Raw genomic sequence first — 23,760 nt, 5'->3', positions numbered from 1 at the left:
AAGTTCAGGGTCAATGCTTAAACTCTGCTTTAAGCTTACATGGTCTTCCTCAAGAGTTTGTTTCTCAAGCCATGAACCAAAGCAGTGCAATGGCCTCCACCAATGTCCATGAGCACCTTCTGAATGACTTCAAATGTGTACCTTATGCCTTTGGGATAGTCGATGTTGAGTGCGTAGAGCAGACCCATCAGCAGTGACACAGCTGTTGGAAAATCACTGACTGATGGTTAGATGATTTCTTCCTCGATGACCACTGCGAAACTGACAGTATCATCCCCGTCTGCCACTATGAGGATGCCCAGCATCATTCCTCTTGTCATGTCCTCCTCAGCATCTGTGGCCTAAACAAAGTGGAAAACGTGATAAAATAAACCTTTATTGATTCTGTTGTTGTGGCCACAACAGCATTAAGCATGAAACACACCAGTGGTTCCTAAACTTTTTATCTTAAGACACACTCCCGGGGACCCAAACTAATGAAAATAGCTGACCTACAATCTCACAACACTTCACAAAAAAAAAAAAAAAAAGAGTATGAGCTGTTGAGTACTTAAAAACCTAATTTTTTAAGGGCTTTATTATAAAAAAAAAAAAAAAAAAATCCCACCCAGTGTGAAATGAGCGGTGCTTTCGATGAGTTCATTTATACTCCTAAGCTTGGACACTGCCATCGAGGCCATGCTGGTACGGACATACACACAAAGCCACATGTTGGAGCGGTTAGCGCTCAAAAATGAAGTAAATATTTTGAGGAAAATTGGAAACGAAGAAAGGGCCTTTTACTCATGATTGGTCCCAACCCACTGTTTAGGTCCTAAAATACAGGATACGTACAAGTAAGGGTAAGAATGGGGGCCTGATCTGCACTGACGGAAAATATAAATATAAAATAAAATATACCTGAACTTTCTTGTAAAAGTTGGACGAAACCTCTTTGAGGTAGTGGGGGATCCCCATCAACACAACGGTCCTTTTCCATTGGTTGGAACACTAAAAATAATAGACAATACACAACCAATGGAACAGCTTCAGTCAGATAACATCAGAATAGAGTATTTAACAGTAAATAAATGATAAGTGTGTGTGAGTGTGAGTGAGAGCTGCAGACAAAATTGGAAAACTATAAAATTGAAGCTGATAAAGCGGTTCTTTCTCCTAATTGGATGACACCATTGACCCGTGTGAAAGTACATTTGCTGTTTATAAAGAGCTGGAGAGACAGGGACTGGGAGAAGCCTGTTACTGAACCAACGCTATAGTAACATTTACTATAAGAACTTTTTTTAACAGAAAAACAGTGTAAAATATCACGTAAGCATACTTACATCACTATCCAGTGTTGTCAACAGCTTCTTCAGCTCCACCACACCAGGCTTGGCTTTGTAGATATCAATGAACCTCTGCAGATACTTGTCAAGACCAGCGAAGAGGCAGCCTTTCAGGTCAACAGTGGTGAGGCGAGCAAACTCTGCTTCAATCTAGTAGGCATAAAAGAAGCAAAGAACAAGCCGAGGGATTGGCTGTAAATTCAATATCACTGATATACTGTATGTATATAACTGTATAATCTTCATGACAGCAGACATTAGCCATTGTGTACAACATATCTTTCTATTCTTAATCAGCCTCCAATCTGATCTTCCTCAATCACATTTGAAATAGAGAAGTACTTTACCTGACGTTCAGAGAACAGTGCTGGCCATTTATCTTTGATGTCAGCCACAGGTGGCTCATCCTCTAAGATTTCCTTTCTCCGCAAAGAGAAGGTGCTGGTCATCATCGCTTGAATTTGCTTCCAATCAACCTTCCTCTTCTTCATTTCTGTGAGCATTGCTGTCCTTTCTTCGTCAAGGGAGTGTTTTGTTTTTCCTTCCGGGATGTCTGGCAAGAAGTTGACTTCTGATTTTCTAGCCCTCTTAAGAGTTCTTTTCCCAGATGTGCTGGATGACCGTGAGTTGAGTGAGTTGATCTTGAGCTCTGGGCATCCAGCCTTTCGGAGCTTTTGTCTGAAGTTACCCATTTTAAACTTTAAACTAAACGTCCAACAGTGCCATCCAGCGACAGACCCTGGTTCCCTCAGACATGGATGTTTTTTGATGAGCGCTTGCGCCACCAAAGCATATTCCTCATGTTGTGGGTATGGGCTATAGGCATAAACCGCTTCTGCTATTTTTTCCAAAATGTCTGATTTCATGCATTTGGAGATATCAAGAAGGGTTCCATCCTTCTGGAAGGCTTCATTTCCTTCCCTTAACCTTAGCTCTGTATCTAACGCGAAAGTAGGGATCTGAAATGACTGAGGCAGGTGACGACTGCAGGTGGACTGGACTCGACTGGGGCTCGACTCAGGGGTTGTGGTTAAGCTTGCAGTGTCCAATGTTGAGTCTGTATGATAATAAAGTTCTTCTGTATGAACTTGGAGTTCTTCAAGAGGATGACTGTACACTTTTAAAGTCACTTTATCTTTAGGGAGATCTGACATGTTACTCAAGTTGCAAAGCTCGTTATTGAACATTGGATCTTGAAATTGTACCCTCAAAACTCCTTCCAATCCAAGCTTGTTTTTGAGGATCAAGTGCAGGTCATCAACCGTGTCGGGCATGTTCTCAATGGTGACCCTCCGAATGTCCTCTTCGGTTAGGATGACACGCAGCAACATGGTGAATCTAAAAAGAACAAAACAAATATACATTTTCTTATAAGCAAGGCAAAGTAATGATCACATGTCATAGTAGAACCCCGACCTAGTAAGTAATTTAACCACATGAGGCCTATATCCCAATATTGGGAACATTCTGTGTAAATTACAGATCTACAAGCTCACTATGTCTGACATGTTGTGAGCTTGTAGATCTGCTATTTTCGGTGAAGAGATTTAGTGTAGATGGGAAAAGGACGGGGCTTCAGTCAACTAAGTATGGGGTTTTGCTGTAGGAGAGTGCAATGCAAGGCGTTGTGGCCTTGCCGTAGACTATCAATTTAAGATTTTGTTTAAACCCTGTTAAGATGTAAAGAAGGTTATTTTTTATTATTTAAAAACAATGGTACTAAAATAATGAACTATATAAAAGTATAGAACATAAGGTAGAGTTGTTAATGAAACTAAGGCCTATAAGACAATTATTATTACTTAAATTATCCTGAAAATAAGCAAAAGGATTACCTCAGTGTAGCAGGAATGCCTTGGGAGAAATCAGGAGTCTGCCTTGCACCACGTAGGCTGTCAGGGGGACGTAGTGGTTCAGCTCTGCAGGGTCGACCACAACCAGTTGGGAATCCTCAGCACTGCAAACTTCATAACATCTATAGTGGTCCAGGTAACAACCAGAGAAAGGTTGAAGAACAACGAATGCCTTGTTGTCCACTATCACAATGTACAGGACTTGGCAGAAATCAGGGAGTCCACTTGTGCTTCCAAATGATACAAACATCCCCTTTACATATTTTGTTCCATGTATTAAGGCTGTTGTGGCAAGTGATATAGTGGTCAGATGACTGAATTTGTGCTGAATAGCTAGTTTGACTGGGAGGGGCACATTTTCAAGGGAATTGTGTGTTGTCCTCTCTACTTCTACTGCTGGCTTGAACAGGCAAGGCATGTCAAAATGGTATGCCAACATAAGCTGGTGTCTGTTGGCCAGAGACAACACAATGTTCTTGAAGTTATTAATATCACGAACAGCTTTCTTGAAAAAACTGTGTTTTGCTTCGAAGCGAAATGTCCAGAAGTCAACCACAGGTCCAAAGCAACGAATCAGATGGGGATAATGCTCTAGAAAATGATGTTTGGGTTTGAGTTTCACATCAGGAAATACATCTGTTAAAAGTTTCCTATGTTCAAAGATCTTTGCTTCTAGGTAACAGATGCTTTCATCTGTAAAAGCGGACGATGCCAAGATTTCAACAATGTCTTTCAGTTCCAGAATCAGAGACCATGCATCATCATTTTCAGGGACATCATCACCAATAATTAATGGCAACAACCTTAACAGAGTCCAATTCTCGTGGCCATTTCCTCCTATGGTTCCAGACAAATGAAAATTTACAGAAATGTTTTGAGGACAATTGGTTTTGTCAGAGTACTTATAAGGGAAGTACTGTATGGCAGTATTTAAATTATCTAATGTGAAATATTTCCTGTCAATGAATTTTTTCAAACACAAACACAGCTCAAAGGGTACAATGCCTTCAAATAGGTCGTGCAAAAAGTCAGGTGGAAACCCTGTTATACAATGAAAGTATTGTAGTTCATTTAGAACACATTCACGTTTTACACCATTTACACTTTTCAAATTTGTGTTTTCTTTAAGCTCAGACAGGTTCAGGTTATGTGACTCTATCGTTCTCAATACAAATGACCCACTTCTTACAGAACAAGTTTGAATATCTTTTCGACTTGCAAGGCAAAATCTGCAAAACTTGTCCACATTAAAGGACTCCTGAAAGCCAGCAAATGAATGTGCCCCCAAATTATCTGATGAAATGTATAGCACTGTGCCTCTGACACTGGTTCCTAACCTGTCGATGTAAATTCCTTCCTTTTCAAGCAACTGTAGGTCTCTCAGCAGTGGTTGAACAATTGGACCATAACCAAATGTTTTAATATCTTGACTTTTGCATAGGGCAGCCATATATGTAGTAGACAATGATGATCTGTTTCTTACAGGCAAATTGCCAATTATCCAATAGATTGCACACAGCTTATGTTTCTTTCTTGAGGTGCCTAAAGGGTTACAGATCTCAAAGTCATCAATATACAAGCCCAAAGAAATACTTAGATCTTCACCATTAACAAGTGGATTTTCTTTACAGTACGATGCATCAAAAAAAGACTTATACTGGCCAGATGGTGATTTTCGGTTTTCTTCCAAAACTCTGTCAATTACATCACCCCTATTCAATAACGCTTGAAGAACACGCAAGATTGGCACATAAACACATTTTTTTTTTGATGAAAAATCTAAAACATATTCAACTGGGTTGATTAAACTGAAGTTTTCTTTGAAAAAAGATGACCTCCTTTTGTCAGTTGACAAAGACCCACCCTCTGAAAGACAGCTAAAATGATTTGCCTGGCACAAGGTATCCTTTACTAAATTGATAGTGTTTTCATCAATGGTACATCCATTCTGCCTTAATGCTTTATCAAGAGTATTTTTGTTTACCTCACTCAATAAAACACCAATATCCCTAAATTCTGTAACTATTTGCTGAACTGCAGTCTTTGAGACATGTAAAACAGTTTCCAATTGCAGAAGTAAAGACGCAAGTCTTGCTTGAACTTTATCAGAGGTATCCTCCTGCTCATTTACAATCTCATCCTCAGAACATTCTGCATCACTGACATCTGAAACCACTTGATCAGCCACAAGTTCCACGCCTAAATGTGTTTGAGTAATAAGCTCAGATTTCAAGTCTTGTAGTGTGGCATTGTTGTGAAAACGACTTTTATGCGAAGTAAAGGTAGTGTAATTTCTTGTTTCGTGAGAACAGTGATTAAAAGGGCAGGTAACTGTCTCTTTGTTTCTAAGATGTTTCCCAAGATGACCAAAGTACTGTTTTATAGTCACTGCATAATTGAAGTCACACAATTGACAGTTAATTTTAAGGTTTAACCCTCCAACAGGTCCATGATGTGAAAGTCCATGTTCTCTTAAATGCTTATTAAGGGATTCCTGTGATCGGAAAACTAGCGGACAGTCACTGTAGATACAGGGCAAAGGGCAATTTCTTCCATGATGTCCATGAATGGCTCTATAATGTTCAATTATTCTTTTGCGATTTCCTGAGTAATAGGTACAAAACTTACAAATCCACCGCATTCACGTTTGGATCTTGATCATGTACACCTGGAAAAAGAAAAGTAAGAAAGAATTAGGACAGAGATATTACATGGTAGTTTAATAAGCATGTTATATTTTCCTCAAAGCTATATATATTAGTGCTGCCAAACGATTAAAATATTTAATCGCGATTAATCGCATGAATGTCATAGTTAACTCACAATTAATCGCAATTAATCACACAATTTTATCTATTCTAAATGTCCCTTGATTTATTTTTGTCCCATTATTTTTTTTCATTTTAATGCTCTTATGAACATGGAAAAGTGGATTGGCTTGCTTTATGCACATGTTTCTTTTATTAGAAGCAACATGCAAACAGGGCAGTACAAAATGCAATTATAAAGTTAAACCATGGCTTAATATTTCCTTTTTCTAAAGTTTGCTGTGAACATAGCAGTCAGAAAACGTATTTCAGAAACAATGAACAGTAACAGTTAGGTAACCAATAAAACTGAAAGCTGAAAGCAAAGAAGTTGTAGGCTTACCTGTAAGCCTACAACTTCTTTGCTTTCAGCCAGCTACTCAAACAGACAAGCCTGTTGACATTTTCAGACAACAGTGAAGCTCGCTTCTTTTGCACAACATGCCCAGACACTGAAAACAACCTCTCAGAAGGTAGTGATGTTGCCGGTGCTGCTAAGTACTTGCGTGCAAGGAGGGCCATTTCTCTGAATCTTTTTATCATCCATTTCGTCGTATCGCGCTCGCCACTCACTCAAACCGTAACGTTAGCCTACTACTATTGGCCGGCTGCCAAACGGCGTGCCTATTGTCTTGTTTCCAGTCTAGCTAGATCCGGTGTGGTGTTGTAGTTTTTCTAACGTTACTAATTGTTGCAACCAATTGCAACAGCATGTGAAAAAAACTACACACACAAATATATGTGTATATATATATATGTGTATAATAAGCAACAATTAAACGCATCCTATTAACTGTTGTCCGAAAAATTCTCCACCATGGTTTACTCATAGCCTATTTAGTGCACGTGCAACTCATTTTAACTATAGCAATTAAAAGTTTGAAGAACACAATTTTTTAATGAAATAAAAAAGACATTCTCAATACGCACACCAAACTGGGCAGGGGGTAATTTAAATTAAAAAGTCTGGGAAACAAACTAATCAACAAGTCAAACAGGAGGGAATGGCTGCGCTGTTTGCTAGCAGCTAGCTAACTCGGGCTGCTAAGCTGTTAGCTATTCCCACTGTGAATTTCACCAAAAGTTTTGCTGTTCCGTTTTCAATAAACGGGCAACACGGACGATAATGTAACCAATTAAAAAACGTAAAACATGTCTTAAATATTACTTGTAAGCTATCAATATAACATTTAAACTCACCTTGTTAAAATACGATGTATATTCAGTCTCTGGCGTTGTTCCATCCACCGAACAATGCGCACGCTTAGCAGGGAAGGACGCAAAACGTGCTACACAGCGTACAGCGTGATGACGCACAAGTCTATAACTTTTGTGCATTTGTCAACTCAACTAGACTCAACTTGATTTATCTTGTTAACATAACAAAGGGTCTTAATTGAGTCAACTTCCATGTGGTTGAGACGTTATCAATTAATTATTTTAAGTTAAAATGACTTTTTGCACAAATCTGTGTTGTATTGACAAGTAAAAATGAGTCATGATAACTAAAGAGCAACATTGGGTTTTACAGTGCAGGTGCTGACGGAAAGCAGGCAGAACAAATGGATTATTTTACCCAGGAATAAATGTTTGCAAGGCGGGGAAATTGTTCCTGCAGCCCCTCCATAACGGTAATAATGATTAGAAACGATTTCCAGGGCAGAAAGCGGTTTTTAAATGTGGAACAAACTATTTAAAACTGTTTAAAAAGCACAAAGTGATTTGAGTGCAGTTCTCATGTGTCCCCACAGGAGGGCGCATCATCCCAGGGAGCACAGTGCATTAACAGTAAAAAATACAACAAAAACAGGGCGAATCAATGGATTTAAAGTGCAGGGAAGCTCCGCACCACACACAGGTACATTCCTAAATCCGCACCATGGTGACCACAGTGATTTAAACCAGTTTCTGCGGGGAAAAGAGTGCTAAAAATCTGATTAAAGCCTGCTAACAGTGTGGTAAAAGTCTGATTGTTTCAGAGACCCATAGTAATGCAGGGTCGGGCCGGGTCAGTACTTGGATGGGAGACCGCCTGGGAATGCCCGGTGCTGTAAGCTTTATTTAAATACAGGTACATCCATGGTGATAAGATAAGATGTATACCCTAAAATAGCATGCTAAGCGTGGGTGTATTAGTTTCAAAGCATGCACACTCTGCTCATGTCAGACTTCCATGAAATAGACCGGGAAAAGCACCTCTCTGTGGCTGCTCACAGACCCCCGAAGTAGTTCCAGCTCGGCTTCCTAATACGGGCAAACAGGTTTTTTCACACCTCCAGGAGAGGGACCGGGAAAAGCACCTCTCTTTGGCACCTCACAGAGCCCCAAAGGACGGCCTAATGACCTCCAGCCTCTCTCCCTCACATGGAGCTCAGGTTATTTCACACCTCCAGGAGAGGGACCGGGAAAACCACCTCTCTGTAGCCCCTCACAGAGCCCCAAAGGACGGACTAAGGACCTTCGGCAACAGTGGCACTTCCATAACCTTGTGCACCGTGAGTTCCCGGGCCCCCGGACTTAAGCACTCCCCCATGGACTAAACCCAGGTGATCACACCCTACAGAACCTCATGCACCTGGTAACCCTAAAGGGGGTGGATTTTGCGGTGCTTTACCGTCCGCACATCGGCATCCATATTCTGCCATATTCACGGCACCACCCCCCCCCCCCCCCCCCCTGTGGAGGATATTCTCAAGCTCCTGGTAACCCTTCAAATAGTCTGATTCCTCAAGGGCTCATCATCGCACTTTACAAGCCAGAAATAATGTTTAAATGGTCGGGGAAAGGGTTTTTAAACGTCTGGAAGAGAGTTGTAGCGTGTCATTAGGCTATAACTCAGGAATAACTGTTTGAAAGGCGGAGAAAAGTTGTTTAAAATAGTCTGATACCTCCAGGGCGCATCACCGCATTTTACAAGCCAAGGAAGGTGTCTGAATCATGGGTAAACATTGTTTAAATAGTCTGGTACCTGGCACTGTATTTGCCCCTGGGAACCTTCAAGGTTATACTAATGTTTTATTATTTATTTAATTATCACACGATTTTTACAAAAACAGTATACAAAATATACATAATAAACATAATAAAAACAGGATTCGCAGGGGCCTGGGGGCCATATTAGCCGTCTAACTTGTACGGTGCACCGGGGAAAAAAGGTTGAGTCCACGGCCCCTGTCCCCTCATCAGGAGTATCAACCGGCCCTGAAGAAGAGGTATCGCTGCTCTCCGCCCCTGAGCCCTCTTCGGAGGTAGCTGACGGTGGTAGACCTCCTTCTGATGATGCTGCTGCAGCTGCTGCCGCCCTGAACATGGAGCGGATCTTCAATCCCTCCTTTATTCCAGGCGTATTCGCGTAGAACCGGTCTGCAGTGCTTACGTCGTGACACATAAACCTAGCGAGAATCGACCTGCTTTCTGGATCTTGGTGATGCTTGATATTGTCAGCCAGGGCAGTGCGCAAGATGGTGAAGGTGACGGCTGTTTCTAGCCCAGCATCAGCCCAAGCCCTCTTCAAGTGAGCGTTCAGGTTCTTGGAAGTGTGCTTCCCCGTTGTGAAAAGGAAGAATTCACTATGAGGATCCGACAAGCCCTCTTTTATCCCCATCCACCGCATGACCCAGCTAAACTCCTTTACTGTAAGCACCAGCTGTGCTTCGCCAAATGTCTTGGCAGTCTTGTGATCCTGCACGTGGATGATGTAGCCCTCAGCAGTGCCCCTTCTGTCCGCCTCAAAGACCTCCGTGTTGGTCATGTTTGCGTACACACCCGGACGGTGGCCATACAGGAGGCTTCAATGGAGGGTTAGATAGCCATATAGCAGGTACTGGGTGATTGAGGTCGGATTGCTAGCCATCAGGTCAAGGAGATCAGGGATGCGCTTCTCAGCGACCGCCATGGCGGCGAGAAGCTCCGCCTGGCTCGGCAGACGATCCAGCTTGTTCCTCTTCACCTTAAACTGGTGGACAGTGACAGACTTTTTCAAATCGTTCATGTTGGCTGTCACCTCTCTGATGATGTGGGTCATATCAGACTGGGTGAGCCTGCACCCCCGGAGCTTTGACACAGACAAGTACCTCAGGAAATGGTTCACAGTCTTCAGGAACAACAGCGATGTTGTGACTGTCCGGCCCGACTTTGAAATATATTCGCTCCAGCCACGGACCCTCTTTGTGTCTTTTAAAAACAGCCAGTCTGACAGCCGGTCAACACCATGGGCCATGAATACTAGGAAGTTCTTTATCCGGCTGACATTGGACATACACTTCTCTTTCCGTTTTACTGTCGGTGCGACACCCTCACAATGACTTCTGTATGTCTGAATGTACGTCTCCATGCTTTTAGGCAACGTGATTTCACGCATGGTATTGCCCCGTCCCTTCCCAGTGGACCAGTGATTTTCGGGGAGAGGGCCAGTCCTTAGCCAGATTAGCTTTCAGCTTATTGGAGACAGACGCACGGGTCTTCTGGCATACAGGGGTCTCACTACCGGAGGCTTCTGCGGACCGCATGACAGTCTTCACCGGGGTCTCACTACCGGAGGCTTCTGGGGACCGCATCACAGACTTGAGAGGGGTCTCACTACCGGAGGCTTCTACGGACCGCATGACAGTCTTCACCGGGGTCTTGCTTCCGGAGGCTTCTGGGGACCGCATCACAGACTTGAGAGGGGTCTCACTACCGAAGGCTTCTACGAACCGCATGACAGTCTTCACCGGGGTCTCACTACCGGAGGCTTCTGGGGACCGCATCACAGTCTTCACCAGGGTCTTGAGAGGGGTATTGCTGCCGCAGGCTACTGTGTTCATGCCGGGGGTACTTGAGATTGCTAGGCCCTTAAATCGTATACATTCTTCGTCTTCCTCAAGCAGAGCAGCAGTGGCACTCTGCTTCTTGGGTTTTAGACCCTGTTTCAGCCTGGAGCTCAGGGTCTTCACCTCATCAATGAGGGCATCCTTCTGAGCCCTCAATGCCACATTTTCCAGCCTCACCTGCCTGCAGTCCTCTTCGTCACACACGGTATGTGGGGAGAAGGGTGGAGGGTGCACCGGGTATTCCTCCTCATTGTCTATATCCAATGATGTAGCCATTCCAATGATGGGATTAGTCTCTCGGAGGTCATGGAGCAACTGCATGGCCACACTATGCTTCAGCCTTGCCATGACCTGATGTGCCTCATCTCGGGAGAACTCAGGGTGTTCAACAGTTACATGACGGTGTAGTCTCTTCCCAGCATACGAACACCCTGTGATGGGACAGGGTTTGGTCCGAACATTTATTCTGCCACTGGCCATTTTAAGAATGATGCCTCTTTCCTCCAGGTTCCGCACTGCATGTTTGTGCTTAAGGTGCTTATTCAAAGCCAGATAGCAGAGTCTGCACACCGGGCATTCGGACAACATCCTTCCTAAAACAGACACAATGAATTCTATTTAAATGGTTTTCTGTTTCTCCGTTTATATGCGTTAGCTAACTGGTGATTGCAACCATGGGTCCGATGCTTCAATGCAGGGAACACGGACCAAGGGGAGGACTTGGGTTACCACCTGGTTAAAATGGTCCCACCTCCGCATCAACGCGGGGCTGGTGATGGGTCCGATACATTGATTGTTTTTTGTTTCATGGTTCTGCCACAAGCTCACAAGACAGTTTTGGGTACGAAAACGTGGGGATAACAGTACCTCCGGGCGCTCCATCCCGCTCCGTCCTTCGCCGCAGCGGGGGGAGGAGGCATTGAACCCCTGACAGTCAGGTACCCGGAGGCGCATGGTGGACGGCCAGGGCGAGGCCGCCACACCGCACTGGAGTCAGGGTTCCGAGTTTTTCGAGCCAGGTCCCGGTGAAACGCAGTACGGAGCACCCGGCAGGAGCCTCCAGCAGACCCCCCCGCGCGGTTCCCTCGTCCCTCGGAAGAGGCGGAGAGGTGGGTGTTTTTCATCTGCTGGCGGACTGCCGGGGAGAACGTGCTGCTTGGGAGCCAGGCTCAGAGTTAGTGGCATTGAGAGCCAGTGCACCTGCCTTTTACAGCAGGCACGCGCTGGTATCGGGGTGGGGAGAGAAGGTAGAAGCAGAGGCTGCAGAAACAGCCAGAGCCTTCCCCTCTAACACACCCCTCATTCAGTCCATAAGCACTGGGCAGAGTCCCCTGTCAACTCTCCTTATATTCCTCCGGAGACCAGTTGGGACATGGCAGCATCCCACTTCTCCTGGTACACCATATCGTTAAATGAGCTCAGTAATGTACTGCACAACATCACATGGGTAAATGAGCTACGTAATGCCCTGCAAAATCACATTTGGTTTATTTCCAAAAAACCTGGAAAAAACACATATATCCGTCATGTCCTGTAAAATATAATTCTTTGTTTATTTCCATCCTTCAGGCAAATACACATATCTTTGTCCGCTCCAGGAGCACAGTCGAACCCGCAGTTTGGAGGAACCGACCGCCAAGCACCGGAACCTGGACCCGGGGAGGAGGCCCTCCGATGGCGGGTCAAATTTGCTGATACCGCAGCCGGCTCGACACTAGCCGTAGATGAACACCCGGGCGGGACCAGGCATGTCCCTCTTTGCAGACAAGCATATATGCGCTCCCGCATTCGCCGCATATCTTTGTCCGCTCCAGGAGCAGAGTCGAACCCTTAGTTTGGATGAACCGACCGCCAAGTACCGGAACCTGGACCCGGGGAGGAGGCCCTCCGATGGCGGGTCAAATTTGCTGATACCGCAGCTGGCTGGACACTAGCCGTATAGGAACACCCGGGCGGGACCAGGCATTTCCCTCTTTGCAGACAAGCATATATGTGGTTGTTACGCAGGATCAAACAGGTAGCCTGTGATGAAGTAGGGTCGATCCTATATCATGTGAAGCCACCGAGCCATGGTCCCCGAGGGAGCAGGTGCCCGGAGCAAGGCCAATTGCTGAATGCCGCAGCCGACTAAGGCCGCTATGCAACAGTGGAGGATTAGAGAAACAGGTGTTTGCCTTGCAGTCCACGGCGAAGTGGGGAGGTGGAACTTCCACCCCGCTGCGGAACCCGTGGTGGGACCCCTGAGTCAGACGGTTCGTCTTGGAAACGCTTCATATCGGTCGGCCCGGGAGGTAAGAGACACGCAGGGTAACGGACACGCAGGGTTACCCCCACGCAGCACACGCAGCACACGCAGCACAAGGAGGAGGCATGGGATTCAGGTACCCGGAGGCGCACGGCCGCCACACCGCACTGGAGTCAGGGTTTCGAGTTTTTCGAGCCAGGTCCCGGTGAAACGCAGGACTCCAGCAGGAGCCTCCAGCAGACCCCCCCGATGGTTCCTTCGTCCCTCCCGGCCATCAGAGTCGAACCCGCAGTTCGGAGGAACCGACCGCCAGAGCAGCGGGTCGCGTTTGCCATTCGATCTGTGACATCCATAAAAAAGGGGTGAAAATGAAAAAATGTATCCGAAAATAGTGCCTCATAATGCTGGTAGAGTCCCCTGCCAACTCCCCTTGCATTCCTCCAGACTCAGAAAAAGTGTAAGTTAACTTTTTGGAGAACCATAGAAAATGGGTGAAAATGAAAAAATGTATCCCAAAATAGTGCCTCATAATGCGGGCAGAGTCCCCTGCCAACTCCCCTTGCATTCCTCCAGACTCAGAAAAAATCTAAGTTAACTTTTTGGAGAACCATAGGAAATGGTTGAAAATGAAAAAATGTATCCCAAAATAGTGCCTCATAATAGGGGTAGAGTCCCCTGCCAACTCTCCTTGCATTCCTCCAGACTCAGAAAAAGTCTAAGTTAACTTTTTGGACATCCATAGAAAATGGTTGAAAATGAAAAGATGTATCCGAAAATAGTGCTTCATAATGCGGGTAGAGTCCCCTGACAACTCCCCTTGCATTCCTCCAGACTCAGAAAAAGTCTAAGTTAACTTTTTGGACATCCATAGAAAAGGGGTGAAAATGAGAAAAAGTATCCGAAAATAGTGCCTCATAATGCGGGTAGAGTCCCCTGACAACTCCCCTTGCATTCCTCCAGACTCAGAAAAAGTCTAAGTTAACTTTTTGGAGAACCATAAAAAAGGGCTAAAAGTGTTAAAATGTATCCGAAAATAGTGCCTCATAAGGCAGGTAGAGTCCCATCAAACTCCCCTTGCATTCCTCCAGAGGTCATTTAAAAAACTATGAACCATGCTGGGGGGTCTCCGAGGCAACAAATGTATCCGAGCCAAAGTGCACAGAGAGCGGATGAATTCCTCCATGATGTTACACAGCCGGTTTTTTTCTGAGTCCTCTCAAAAACTGGGTTTCCGATTTCGTGCGGACAGTAGTCTGAAAATGATGAATGAATTTTTTTGACAGAGAAGGGGAGGCTCAGATTCCCCTCTCCGTTTTAAGTTGCAACGGGGGGGTCGAAAAGTCTCCGGGGCTTCGGCCCGAAGCGCCGAAGGGTTGAGCTTTTTGGAGCCCCTTCTCCGTTGGCACTTGGATTATTTTAAGATACAATTGACCATTTTCTTTCATTTATTTTTCTTTCCACGGGTGGGGGCCTATGGTAGGCCGCCTATGAGCTCTCAAATTCGGCCTGGGACCTCCAGGATTTGTGGGATAAGCTCCATAAACTGACAAAGTCATCCAAAAATGTCACTTTTATAGCCCAAATATATATAATACAAATAAATTAAAATATTAAAAGGTACAATTGTGCTCCGCATTACCCGGAATTTGATTTATATAGCCCCATAAAAGTGTTTAAAAATCATTTTCGTGGGGAAAAAGTGTTAAAACGCCTGATTAAAGCATATGCAGGACCCCAGTGAGGTCCAGACTATGTGCATTGTGTTAAGGAACCATGTGGATGATAGCACCCATCATTTAAATGCAAAGACAACGATTAAAAATCATTTTTAGGGGGAAAACGGTGGATCTGTCCGTTTCGTTAACAAACTGATAGGCAAATGGACGGAAAACCGTCCGTTTCGTTAACAAACTGATAGGCAAATGGACAAGCAGGTAAAAACGGCCGAGTTGTTGCTCCAAACTATGTGCATTGTGTTAAGGAACCATGTGGATGATAGCATCCATCATTTGAATGCAAAGACAACGATTAAAAATCATTTTTAGGGAGAAAACGGTGGATCTGTCCGTTTTGTTAACAAACTGATAGGCAAATGGACAAGCTTGATTAAAGCTTGTGCAGGACCCCAGTGAGCTCCAGACTATGTGCATTGTGTTAAGGAACCATGTGGATGATAGCATCCATCATTTAAATGCAAAGATACTGATTAAAAATCATTTTTAGGGGGAAAACTGTGGATCTGTCCATTTCGTTAACAATCTGATAGCCAAATGGACAAGCCTGATTAAAGCATATGCAGGACCCCAGTGAGAGCTCCAGACTATGAGCATTGTGTTAGGGAACCCTATGAATGGTGTACATGAGTGTATACATGTTTTAAATAGTAGGATACCTCCAGGGCGCATCACCACATTTTACAAGCCAGGGAAGGTGCATGGATCCTGGGTAAACATTGATTAAGTGTTTTTAAATGTGTGGAACAGTGTTTTATCACTTTCAAAACTCTCCTGTCATTGACCGGAGAAATTGGGTCGATGTTGTATTCAATCTGGCCATTAATATTCCAGTGAGACGAAGTACGTATATTGACCGGAGTGATCCCATGTTAATTTTGTCCAAAAACCGGAGCATTCCCTAGCCCATAGATCCTTGGGTGAATAATGTCAATCACCACAATAGATACGTTATTTTCCCCTGTGCAATTCTCAATTTACTCAACAATAACACATAATTATCCTTGTGTTTATTTATTTGTTTGATTAATAAACACAAGTTGGAGTCCGTCAGGACCAAGGGTCGGAGCAGCTCATTTGCTTTACAGAATATTACACCCGGAAGTAAGTATTCTCTCCGCTTCGCTTGGCAAACCCTGTGATAGTCCTCAAGCTCTGTGATTGGAGAATGTGCTCCGAGGGTTACGCCGAGCACCGAACAGCACTTTCAAATGGGATGGAACCACGGCAGACTGTCCAAAACTGGATTTAAACGGGTCCACCCCATCCCCCACTCCGTACCCAGAACTACACATGCTGGCTATTGTGTTTCGCAACATGTTCTCTATCTATGGCACGTCTCTACTGGGAGTTGTAGTTTTAAAAGACGTTTTCATATTTCCCATAATAAGAAGTTGCCAGTATTAAACTGTGTACATCCCTGGAGGTTTAGGGGATAGGAAACACTCAAATTTAAAACATATAATTAATAAATGGGTGAAAATTGCTTGTGCCCATAATGGGCAGCATTAATATATACCCACATGCCAGCTAAGGTCAGAAGAGCTTTATTTAACAGCTGGTCTTATGTCTGTGAACCCTCCTGTTTTTAATTGATAAGCCTGAAACATGCACTTGTCAAGGTTCAGAGGCACATTTTGCAAATATGGCAGTAGCCATCGATCATCTTAAGATAAGATATACTTTATTGATCCCAAGTTGGAAACACTTGCGTTACATCAGCATGTGTAACAGTTGTAAATATGCAGTGGTGTTTATTTGTAAATCATTTAGTATAATCACACAAATTCTGTGTTTCATATTTAATAATTGCTGATATATTATATAGAGCCTTGATGAGAAGACTTCTAGACAAACATGAGGAACTGCCGCCAACACTGAAAACGTGACGTGAATCATAAATATATCAGTAATTAAACAACATCTTACATTTATTTTCACACAATACGTCTCCTCACAGTATCAACACTAATTCGGCTGACTTTTATATTTGATCCAATTGGTAGATAGGCTGTATTTACACCATAAACGTGCACAGCTGATAGAAAGGGACACCTGGTGGTTAAAGCATGTTATTGAATTTCATTATTTTTATTATTAGATATTAATAGGATCCCTATAAAGTATATTCATTACTCGTTATTCTCTAATAATAGTTAATTAAAGACTGTATATAATGACTATTTTGCACATCCCTTTCAAGATTTCAAGATTTTCTAAGGCTTATTGACATATTTACACAAACGTTGTAGTTATGCATTGAATGAAAAACTTTGTGTATACCTCCAGCAATGTTAACTATGTTGAAGCACTTATTTTAACTGATATTATACATATGTGTTATACTCTTATATAAGATGTATGTAGATAGTATAAGAAATGTGCAGAATATGACAGTTTAATGGTGGAGGTATACACAAATATTGATAGATGTCTTGTGATGCACTGTTGAGGAACCTGCGACCCGAGTTTTTCATCTCCGGCCTTGTCAGGTATTGAACAATCAATAAATAAAGAACACAGAATTATTAAATATGAAACACAGAATTTGTGTGATTATACTAAATGATTTACAAATAAACACCACTGCATATTTACAACTGTTACACATGCTGATGTAACGCAAGTGTTTCCAACTTGGGATCAATAAAGTATATCTTATCTTAAGATGATCGATGGCTACTGCCATATTTGCAAAATGTGCCTCTGAACCTTGACAAGTGCATGTTTCAGGCTTATCAATTAACAACAGGAGGGGTCACAGACATAAGACTAGCTGTTAAATAAAGCTCTTCTGACCTTAGCTGGCATGTGGGTATATATTAATGCTGCCCATTATGGGCACAAGCAATTTTCACCCATTTATTAATTATATGTTTTAAATTTGAGTGTTTCCTATCCCCTAAACCTCCAGAGATGTACACAGTTTAATAATGGCAACTTCTTATTATGGGAAATATGAAAACGTCTTTTAAAACTACAATTCCCAGTAGAGACGTGCCATAGAGTGTACTGTCCTCCTGATGACGTTTCTAATCAAAAGTAGGCAACCAGCCAAACTCCACAATAATGGACACGAGAGTCAGGATATAGTGTTAAGATCCAGCTTTACTATGGACTCAATGGACATGCCGTTACAGCAAAGGAGTAAAACTAAAATAAAACGTACATATACATTGAATTTGTTTCACAGAACGGATGACATGCTAAAACATCCAAACAACTCAAATAAGCTTTAAAACTAGAAGATATAGTTTTAAACAACAAATAATTACTCACAAGCAATGCGTACGATGAGCCAAATCAAAGGATTGCACTGGATAGAGAACACCATGTGGCACTGCTGGGCTCTCACATATAACTGAACATGTGGTCTGATATACTTTTAAATACTGGTCTACGGTGCAGTACCACGTTTCAACATAGGAGGTGCTAAACAACACAAAACACAAGATAAGCTGCCTGGAGGGCAGAACACTCCCCGCATGGCGTCTGTGATGCCAGTATAACATATTTTCCTGATCTCAACAGTCCTCTTTAGGCAAAAGAAGAATGACTTCTGTAACAGGTCTCAGGAATATCTTCGGAATTCCTTGAGCAGTGATCTTAACTTCGAGCTTCCGCACCTTTCCGTCCTGGCTTGGAAATGTAGATGTCACAAGCGCCATGGGCCAAATATTCCTTATAGCTTGGCTGTCTTTCAACAGCACCACATCTCCTTCTCTTAAGTTGCGATGGTCCTCGTTCCACTTGCAACGATTCTGAAGTGTTGGAAGATACTCACGTTTCCAGCGGGTCCAGAACATGCTTGCAAGGGCTTGCACTTGTCTCCATTGACATCGAAGGAGGTCCTTGTCTGAGAAATCTCCAGGTGGAGGTGGAGCACCGACTTTCTGTCTAAGCAACATTGCCGGTGTTAGGATGAAAGGGTTATCTGGGTCGGAAGAGACTGGAACCAGTGGTCTGGCGTTTATTATAGCTGAAACTTCAGCCATGAGTGTGCACAACACTTCGTGGGAGAGGCGTATGTGTTGTTGCAATAGCATGGATTCAAGTATTCGGCGAGCTACTCCTATCATTCGCTCCCAGGACCCTCCCATGTGAGAAGCATGGGGGGGATTGAACTCCCAGGAGCAACCTTGCTCACTCAGATACCTCTGAATACCGGATCCTTGTTGTTGCTTGGTCAATCCAAGCTCATTGCTAGCGCCAATGAAGTTGGTTCCCCGATCTGACCTCAGTTGCTTGGCTGGTCCACGGTGTGCGAAGAAGCGCCTTAGAGCGTTGATGCAGCTAGAGGAGTCCATGGACTCAATTACCTCGATATGCACTGCTCTAGTGCTCATGCAGGTAAACAGAATCGCCCAACGCTTGTTCTCGGCATTCCCACCTCTTGTACGCCTAGCAGTGACTTGCCAGGGTCCAAAAACATCCAAACCCACATAGGTGAATGGGGGTGATATGCTGAGGCGTTCAGGTGGCAAGTCTGCCATGGTTTGCACTTCCATCTTGCCGCGGAGCTTCCGACAGGGGATGCAGTTGTGTAAAACTGAGCCTCTGACGGCCCCTTCGGTGAAATGTCGGCCTTGATGTTTTGCCAGTGCGTGGTGGTGGCGCACTAAAATAGTAGAAATATGGCTGTGCTTTGGTAGAACTAGTGGGTTCTTCTCTGCATGTTCCAGTGGTGCATGTTTGAGTCTGCCTCCAATTCTCATGATACCTTTTTGAAGCACAGGGCTGAGTTTGAAGAGCGGGCTGCTCTTCGGGAGGGGTTTGCCATCGGTAAGCGCAGAGAATTCCTCTGGGAAGGCCTCTTTTTGGACCGCCGTTATGATGACATCCATAGCTTGAGAAAGTTCATCTGAAGTGCGGGGTTTTTTGCACTGATGCCACCCTCTACATTCTTTAGCATTGTTCGTAGATGTGGAGGAACAAGCTATATGAACAAGGAAACCAATAGCTCTCAACAATGAGCCCCACGTAGAGAAGTGTTCAAACCTTTCTGTGGTGAGACTTTGCTTCCGAACTTGTGTGTGGAAGCTTGACAGCTCAGACCGCACTTCCACGTCGAGTTCAGGACTGATGAGTTTGAAGGACTCAGGGTTTTCTTGCAAGTCCTTATGTGGTCGATGAAGGAAGGCTGGTCCGCTGAGCTATGCAGATTTCAGGAGGTGTGAAGCAGGGACAGCCCTGGATGCGTAATCAGCCGAGTTGTGCTCTGTTGGTACGTATAGCCACTGCTCTGGCTTGGTCGATTGACGTATCCGCTGAACTCTGTTATGCACATACACATAGAAGCGCTTTACCTCGTTATGTATGTAACCGAGAACTACCTTGCTATCACAGTAAAATGTAACTGCATCCATCTTGGTGTCGATCTCGCTGATAATGAAGTCCGCCATTTCCATGGCTAGGACCGCAGCACACAGTTTGAGCCTAGGGATTGTTGGCTCGGAAAGAGGAGCGAGCTTGGCTTTCCCTAAGACAAAGCCGACAGAAATGTCCCCATCTTCGTCGATAGCCCTCAGGTAAGCCACCGCACCAATAGCCTTGGTGGAGGCATCGGAAAACACACACAATTTCACATGTCTTGCTTTGGAGAGGGAAACTTTTGTGTAGGTGCGTCGGACATGAAGCTGCTTTAACTCTTGGAGTGAGTCTCGCCAGACTTCCCATTCTCTCCGTTTCTCCTCTGGGAGTGGAGCATCCCAATAGGATGTATGACTGGTGAGGTCTCTTAGGAGAACTCTTCCTTGTACAGTGACTGGAGCTGCCAGACCAAGGGGATCAAAGATGCTGTTCACTGTTGACAACACGCCACGTCGAGTGAATGGCTTGTCACCCGCTGACACCTTGAAGGTGAATGTGTCATTAGCTATCTCCCAGCATGATCCCAGACTCCGCTGTATAGCTGTGGTGTCACCGCTTAGGTCTAAATCCTTGATGCTTTGAGCATGATCCTCTGGTGGAAAAGCCTTCATTACAACTGGGCTGTTGGAGACGATCTTGTGGAGGCGGATGTTTGACTCCGCAAGAGATGCTTGGGTTCTTTGGAGAAGACTTATAGCCTTTGATTCAGTTGGCAGGGACACAAGCCTGTAGTCAACGTAGAAGTGTCTTTCTACAAACTGTCGTGTGTCAGTACCATGTTCGTGTTCACCTTCTTTGGCGGAAAGCCTGAGCCCGTAGATGGCGATGGAAGGTTAGGGAATGTTCCGGTATTTGGACAACATTAACATGGGATCACTCCGGTCAATGTACGTACTTCGTCTCACTGGAATATTAATGGCCAGATTGAATACAACATCGACCCAAATTCTCCGGTCAATGACAGGAGAGTTTTGAAAGTGACAAAACACTGTTCCACACATTTAAAAACACTTAATCAATGTTTACCCAGGATCCATGCACCTTTCCTGGCTTGTAAAATGTGGTGATGCGCCCTGGAGGTAGCGGGTAGGCTCTGTGCGTGGTGCTGAACCCCAGCCTGTCTATGTGGAATACAAAAACAAACAAAGACAACACCTTTAAGGTCACCAGGGTCGTGAGGTTCTGGTTCTGGCGGTGTGCATGGAGGGGTTTAGTCCGAGTGAGGAGTGCTCGAGCGTGGGAGGATGTGTAAGGCAGAGGAGGGGAACAAAAGGTGTGTGCAGGAGCAGGGAGAATAGAGAAAATAAAAAGACTCAAAGTGTTCCACCTTCCAGCAGCAGCAGCAGCGGGCCCGCGGTGCTGAACACCTGCCTGTCTATGTGGAGTACAAAAACAAACAAAGACAAACACCTTTAAGGTCACCAGGGTCGTGAGGTTCTGGTTCTGGCGGTGTGCATGGAGGGGTTTGACCTGGCTCCCCGACACAATGCACATAGTCTGGAGCAGCGGAGCAGCGGCTGGGCCGTGTTCCCCCTTCTGTCCATTTGCCTATCAGTTTGTTAACGAAGTGGACAGAGGCTGTTTTTCGCCCCTAAAAGTGACTTTTAATGGTGGGTTTTGCATTTAAATGATGGGTCTTATCATTGTCGAGGGTCCCCGAGACAATGAAACTAGTCTGGAGCTCGCTGGGGTCCCGCAAAATGCTTTAATCACGATTTTGTCCATTTCCCCATCAGTTTGTTAACGGAGTGGACAGAGGCTGTTTTTTGCCCTTAAAAGTGACTTTTAATGGTGTTTTTTGTATTTAAATGATTGGTCTTATCATTGCGGAGGGTCCCCGACACAATGCAACTAGTCTGGAGCTCGCTGGGGTCCCGCAAAATGCTTTAATCACGATTTTGTCCATTTCCCCATCAGTTTGTTAACGAAGTGGACAGAGGCTGTTTTTGCCCTTAAAAGTGACTTTTAATGGTGTTTTTTGTATTTAAATGATGGGTCTTATCCTTGTGGAGGGTCCCCAAGACAATGCAACTAGTCTGGAGCTCGCTGGGGTCCCGCAAATGCTTTAATCACACTTTTGTCCATTTGCCCATCAGTTTGTTAACGAAGTGGACAGAGGCTGTTTTTTGCCCCTAAAAGTGACTTTTAATGGTGTTTTTTGTATTTAAATGATGGGTCTTATCGTTCTCCAGGGTCCCCGACACAATGAAACTAGTCTGGAGCTCGCTGGGGTCCCGCAAAATGCTTTAATCACGATTTTGTCCATTTCCCCATCAGTTTGTTAACGAAGTGGACAGAGGCTGTTTTTTGCCCTTAAAAGTGACTTTTAATGGTGTTTTTTGTATTTAAATGATTGGTCTTATCATTGCGGAGGGTCCCCGACACAATGCAACTAGTCTGGAGCTCGCTGGGGTCCCGCAAAATGCTTTAATCACGATTTTGTCCATTTCCCCATCAGTTTGTTAACGAAGTGGACAGAGGCTGTTTTTTGCCCTTAAAAGTGACTTTTAATGGTGTTTTTTGTATTTAAATGATGGGTCTTATCCTTGTGGAGGGTCCCCAAGACAATGCAACTAGTCTGGAGCTCGCTGGGGTCCCGCAAATGCTTTAATCACACTTTTGTCCATTTGCCCATCAGTTTGTTAACGAAGTGGACAGAGGCTGTTTTTTGCCCCTAAAAGTGACTTTTAATGGTGTTTTTTGTATTTAAATGATGGGTCTTATCGTTCTCCAGGGTCCCCGACACAATGAAACTAGTCTGGAGCTCGCTGGGGTCCCGCAAAATGCTTTAATCACGATTTTGTCCATTTCCCCATCAGTTTGTTAACGAAGTGGACAGAGGCTGTTTTTTGCCCTTAAAAGTGACTTTTAATGGTGTTTTTTGTATTTAAATGATTGGTCTTATCATTGCGGAGGGTCCCCGACACAATGCAACTAGTCTGGAGCTCGCTGGGGTCCCGCAAAATGCTTTAATCACGATTTTGTCCATTTCCCCATCAGTTTGTTAACGAAGTGGACAGAGGCTGTTTTTTGCCCTTAAAAGTGACTTTTAATGGTGTTTTTTGTATTTAAATGATGGGTCTTATCCTTGTGGAGGGTCCCCAAGACAATGCAACTAGTCTGGAGCTCGCTGGGGTCCCGCAAAATGCTTTAATCACACTTTTGTCCATTTGCCCATCAGTTTGTTAACGAAGTGGACAGAGGCTGTTTTTTGCCCTTAAAAGTGACTTTTAATGGTGTTTTTTGTATTTAAATGATGGGTCTTATCCTTGTGGAGGGTCCCCAAGACAATGCAACTAGTCTGGAGCTCGCTGGGGTCCCGCAAATGCTTTAATCACACTTTTGTCCATTTGCCCATCAGTTTGTTAACGAAGTGGACAGAGGCTGTTTTTTGCCCCTAAAAGTGACTTTTAATGGTGTTTTTTGTATTTAAATGATGGGTCTTATCGTTCTCCAGGGTCCCCGACACAATGAAACTAGTCTGGAGCTCGCTGGGGTCCCGCAAAATGCTTTAATCACGATTTTGTCCATTTCCCCATCAGTTTGTTAACGAAGTGGACAGAGGCTGTTTTTTGCCCTTAAAAGTGACTTTTAATGGTGTTTTTTGTATTTA

General features: G+C 44.2%; 1 protein-coding gene across 1 annotated transcript; it reads right to left on the bottom strand.

Moving 5' to 3' along the window:
- Window positions 1–227: 227 nt before the first annotated feature.
- LOC307038832 (uncharacterized protein) lies at window positions 228–4,029 on the bottom strand (the record flags this gene model as incomplete). The annotated part of the gene is made up of 5 exons (XM_079680508.1): window positions 3,164–4,029; window positions 2,534–2,666; window positions 1,326–1,478; window positions 901–990; window positions 228–341 (listed from the first exon to the last, which is right to left on the bottom strand). The coding sequence occupies exons 2-5, from the start codon at window positions 2,657–2,659 to the stop codon at window positions 228–230; spliced, it is 483 nt and encodes a 160-aa protein (XP_079536634.1). The 5' UTR covers window positions 2,660–2,666; window positions 3,164–4,029.
- Window positions 4,030–23,760: the final 19,731 nt, after the last annotated feature.

The sequence above is a fragment of the Notothenia rossii genome (genome assembly GCF_949606895.1).
Source record: "Notothenia rossii genome assembly, chromosome: 5".
NCBI classification, from domain to species: Eukaryota; Metazoa; Chordata; class Actinopteri; order Perciformes; family Nototheniidae; genus Notothenia; species Notothenia rossii.
The sequence above is the reverse complement of the archived record's forward strand: the minus strand, read 5'-3'. Positions and strand labels throughout refer to the sequence as shown.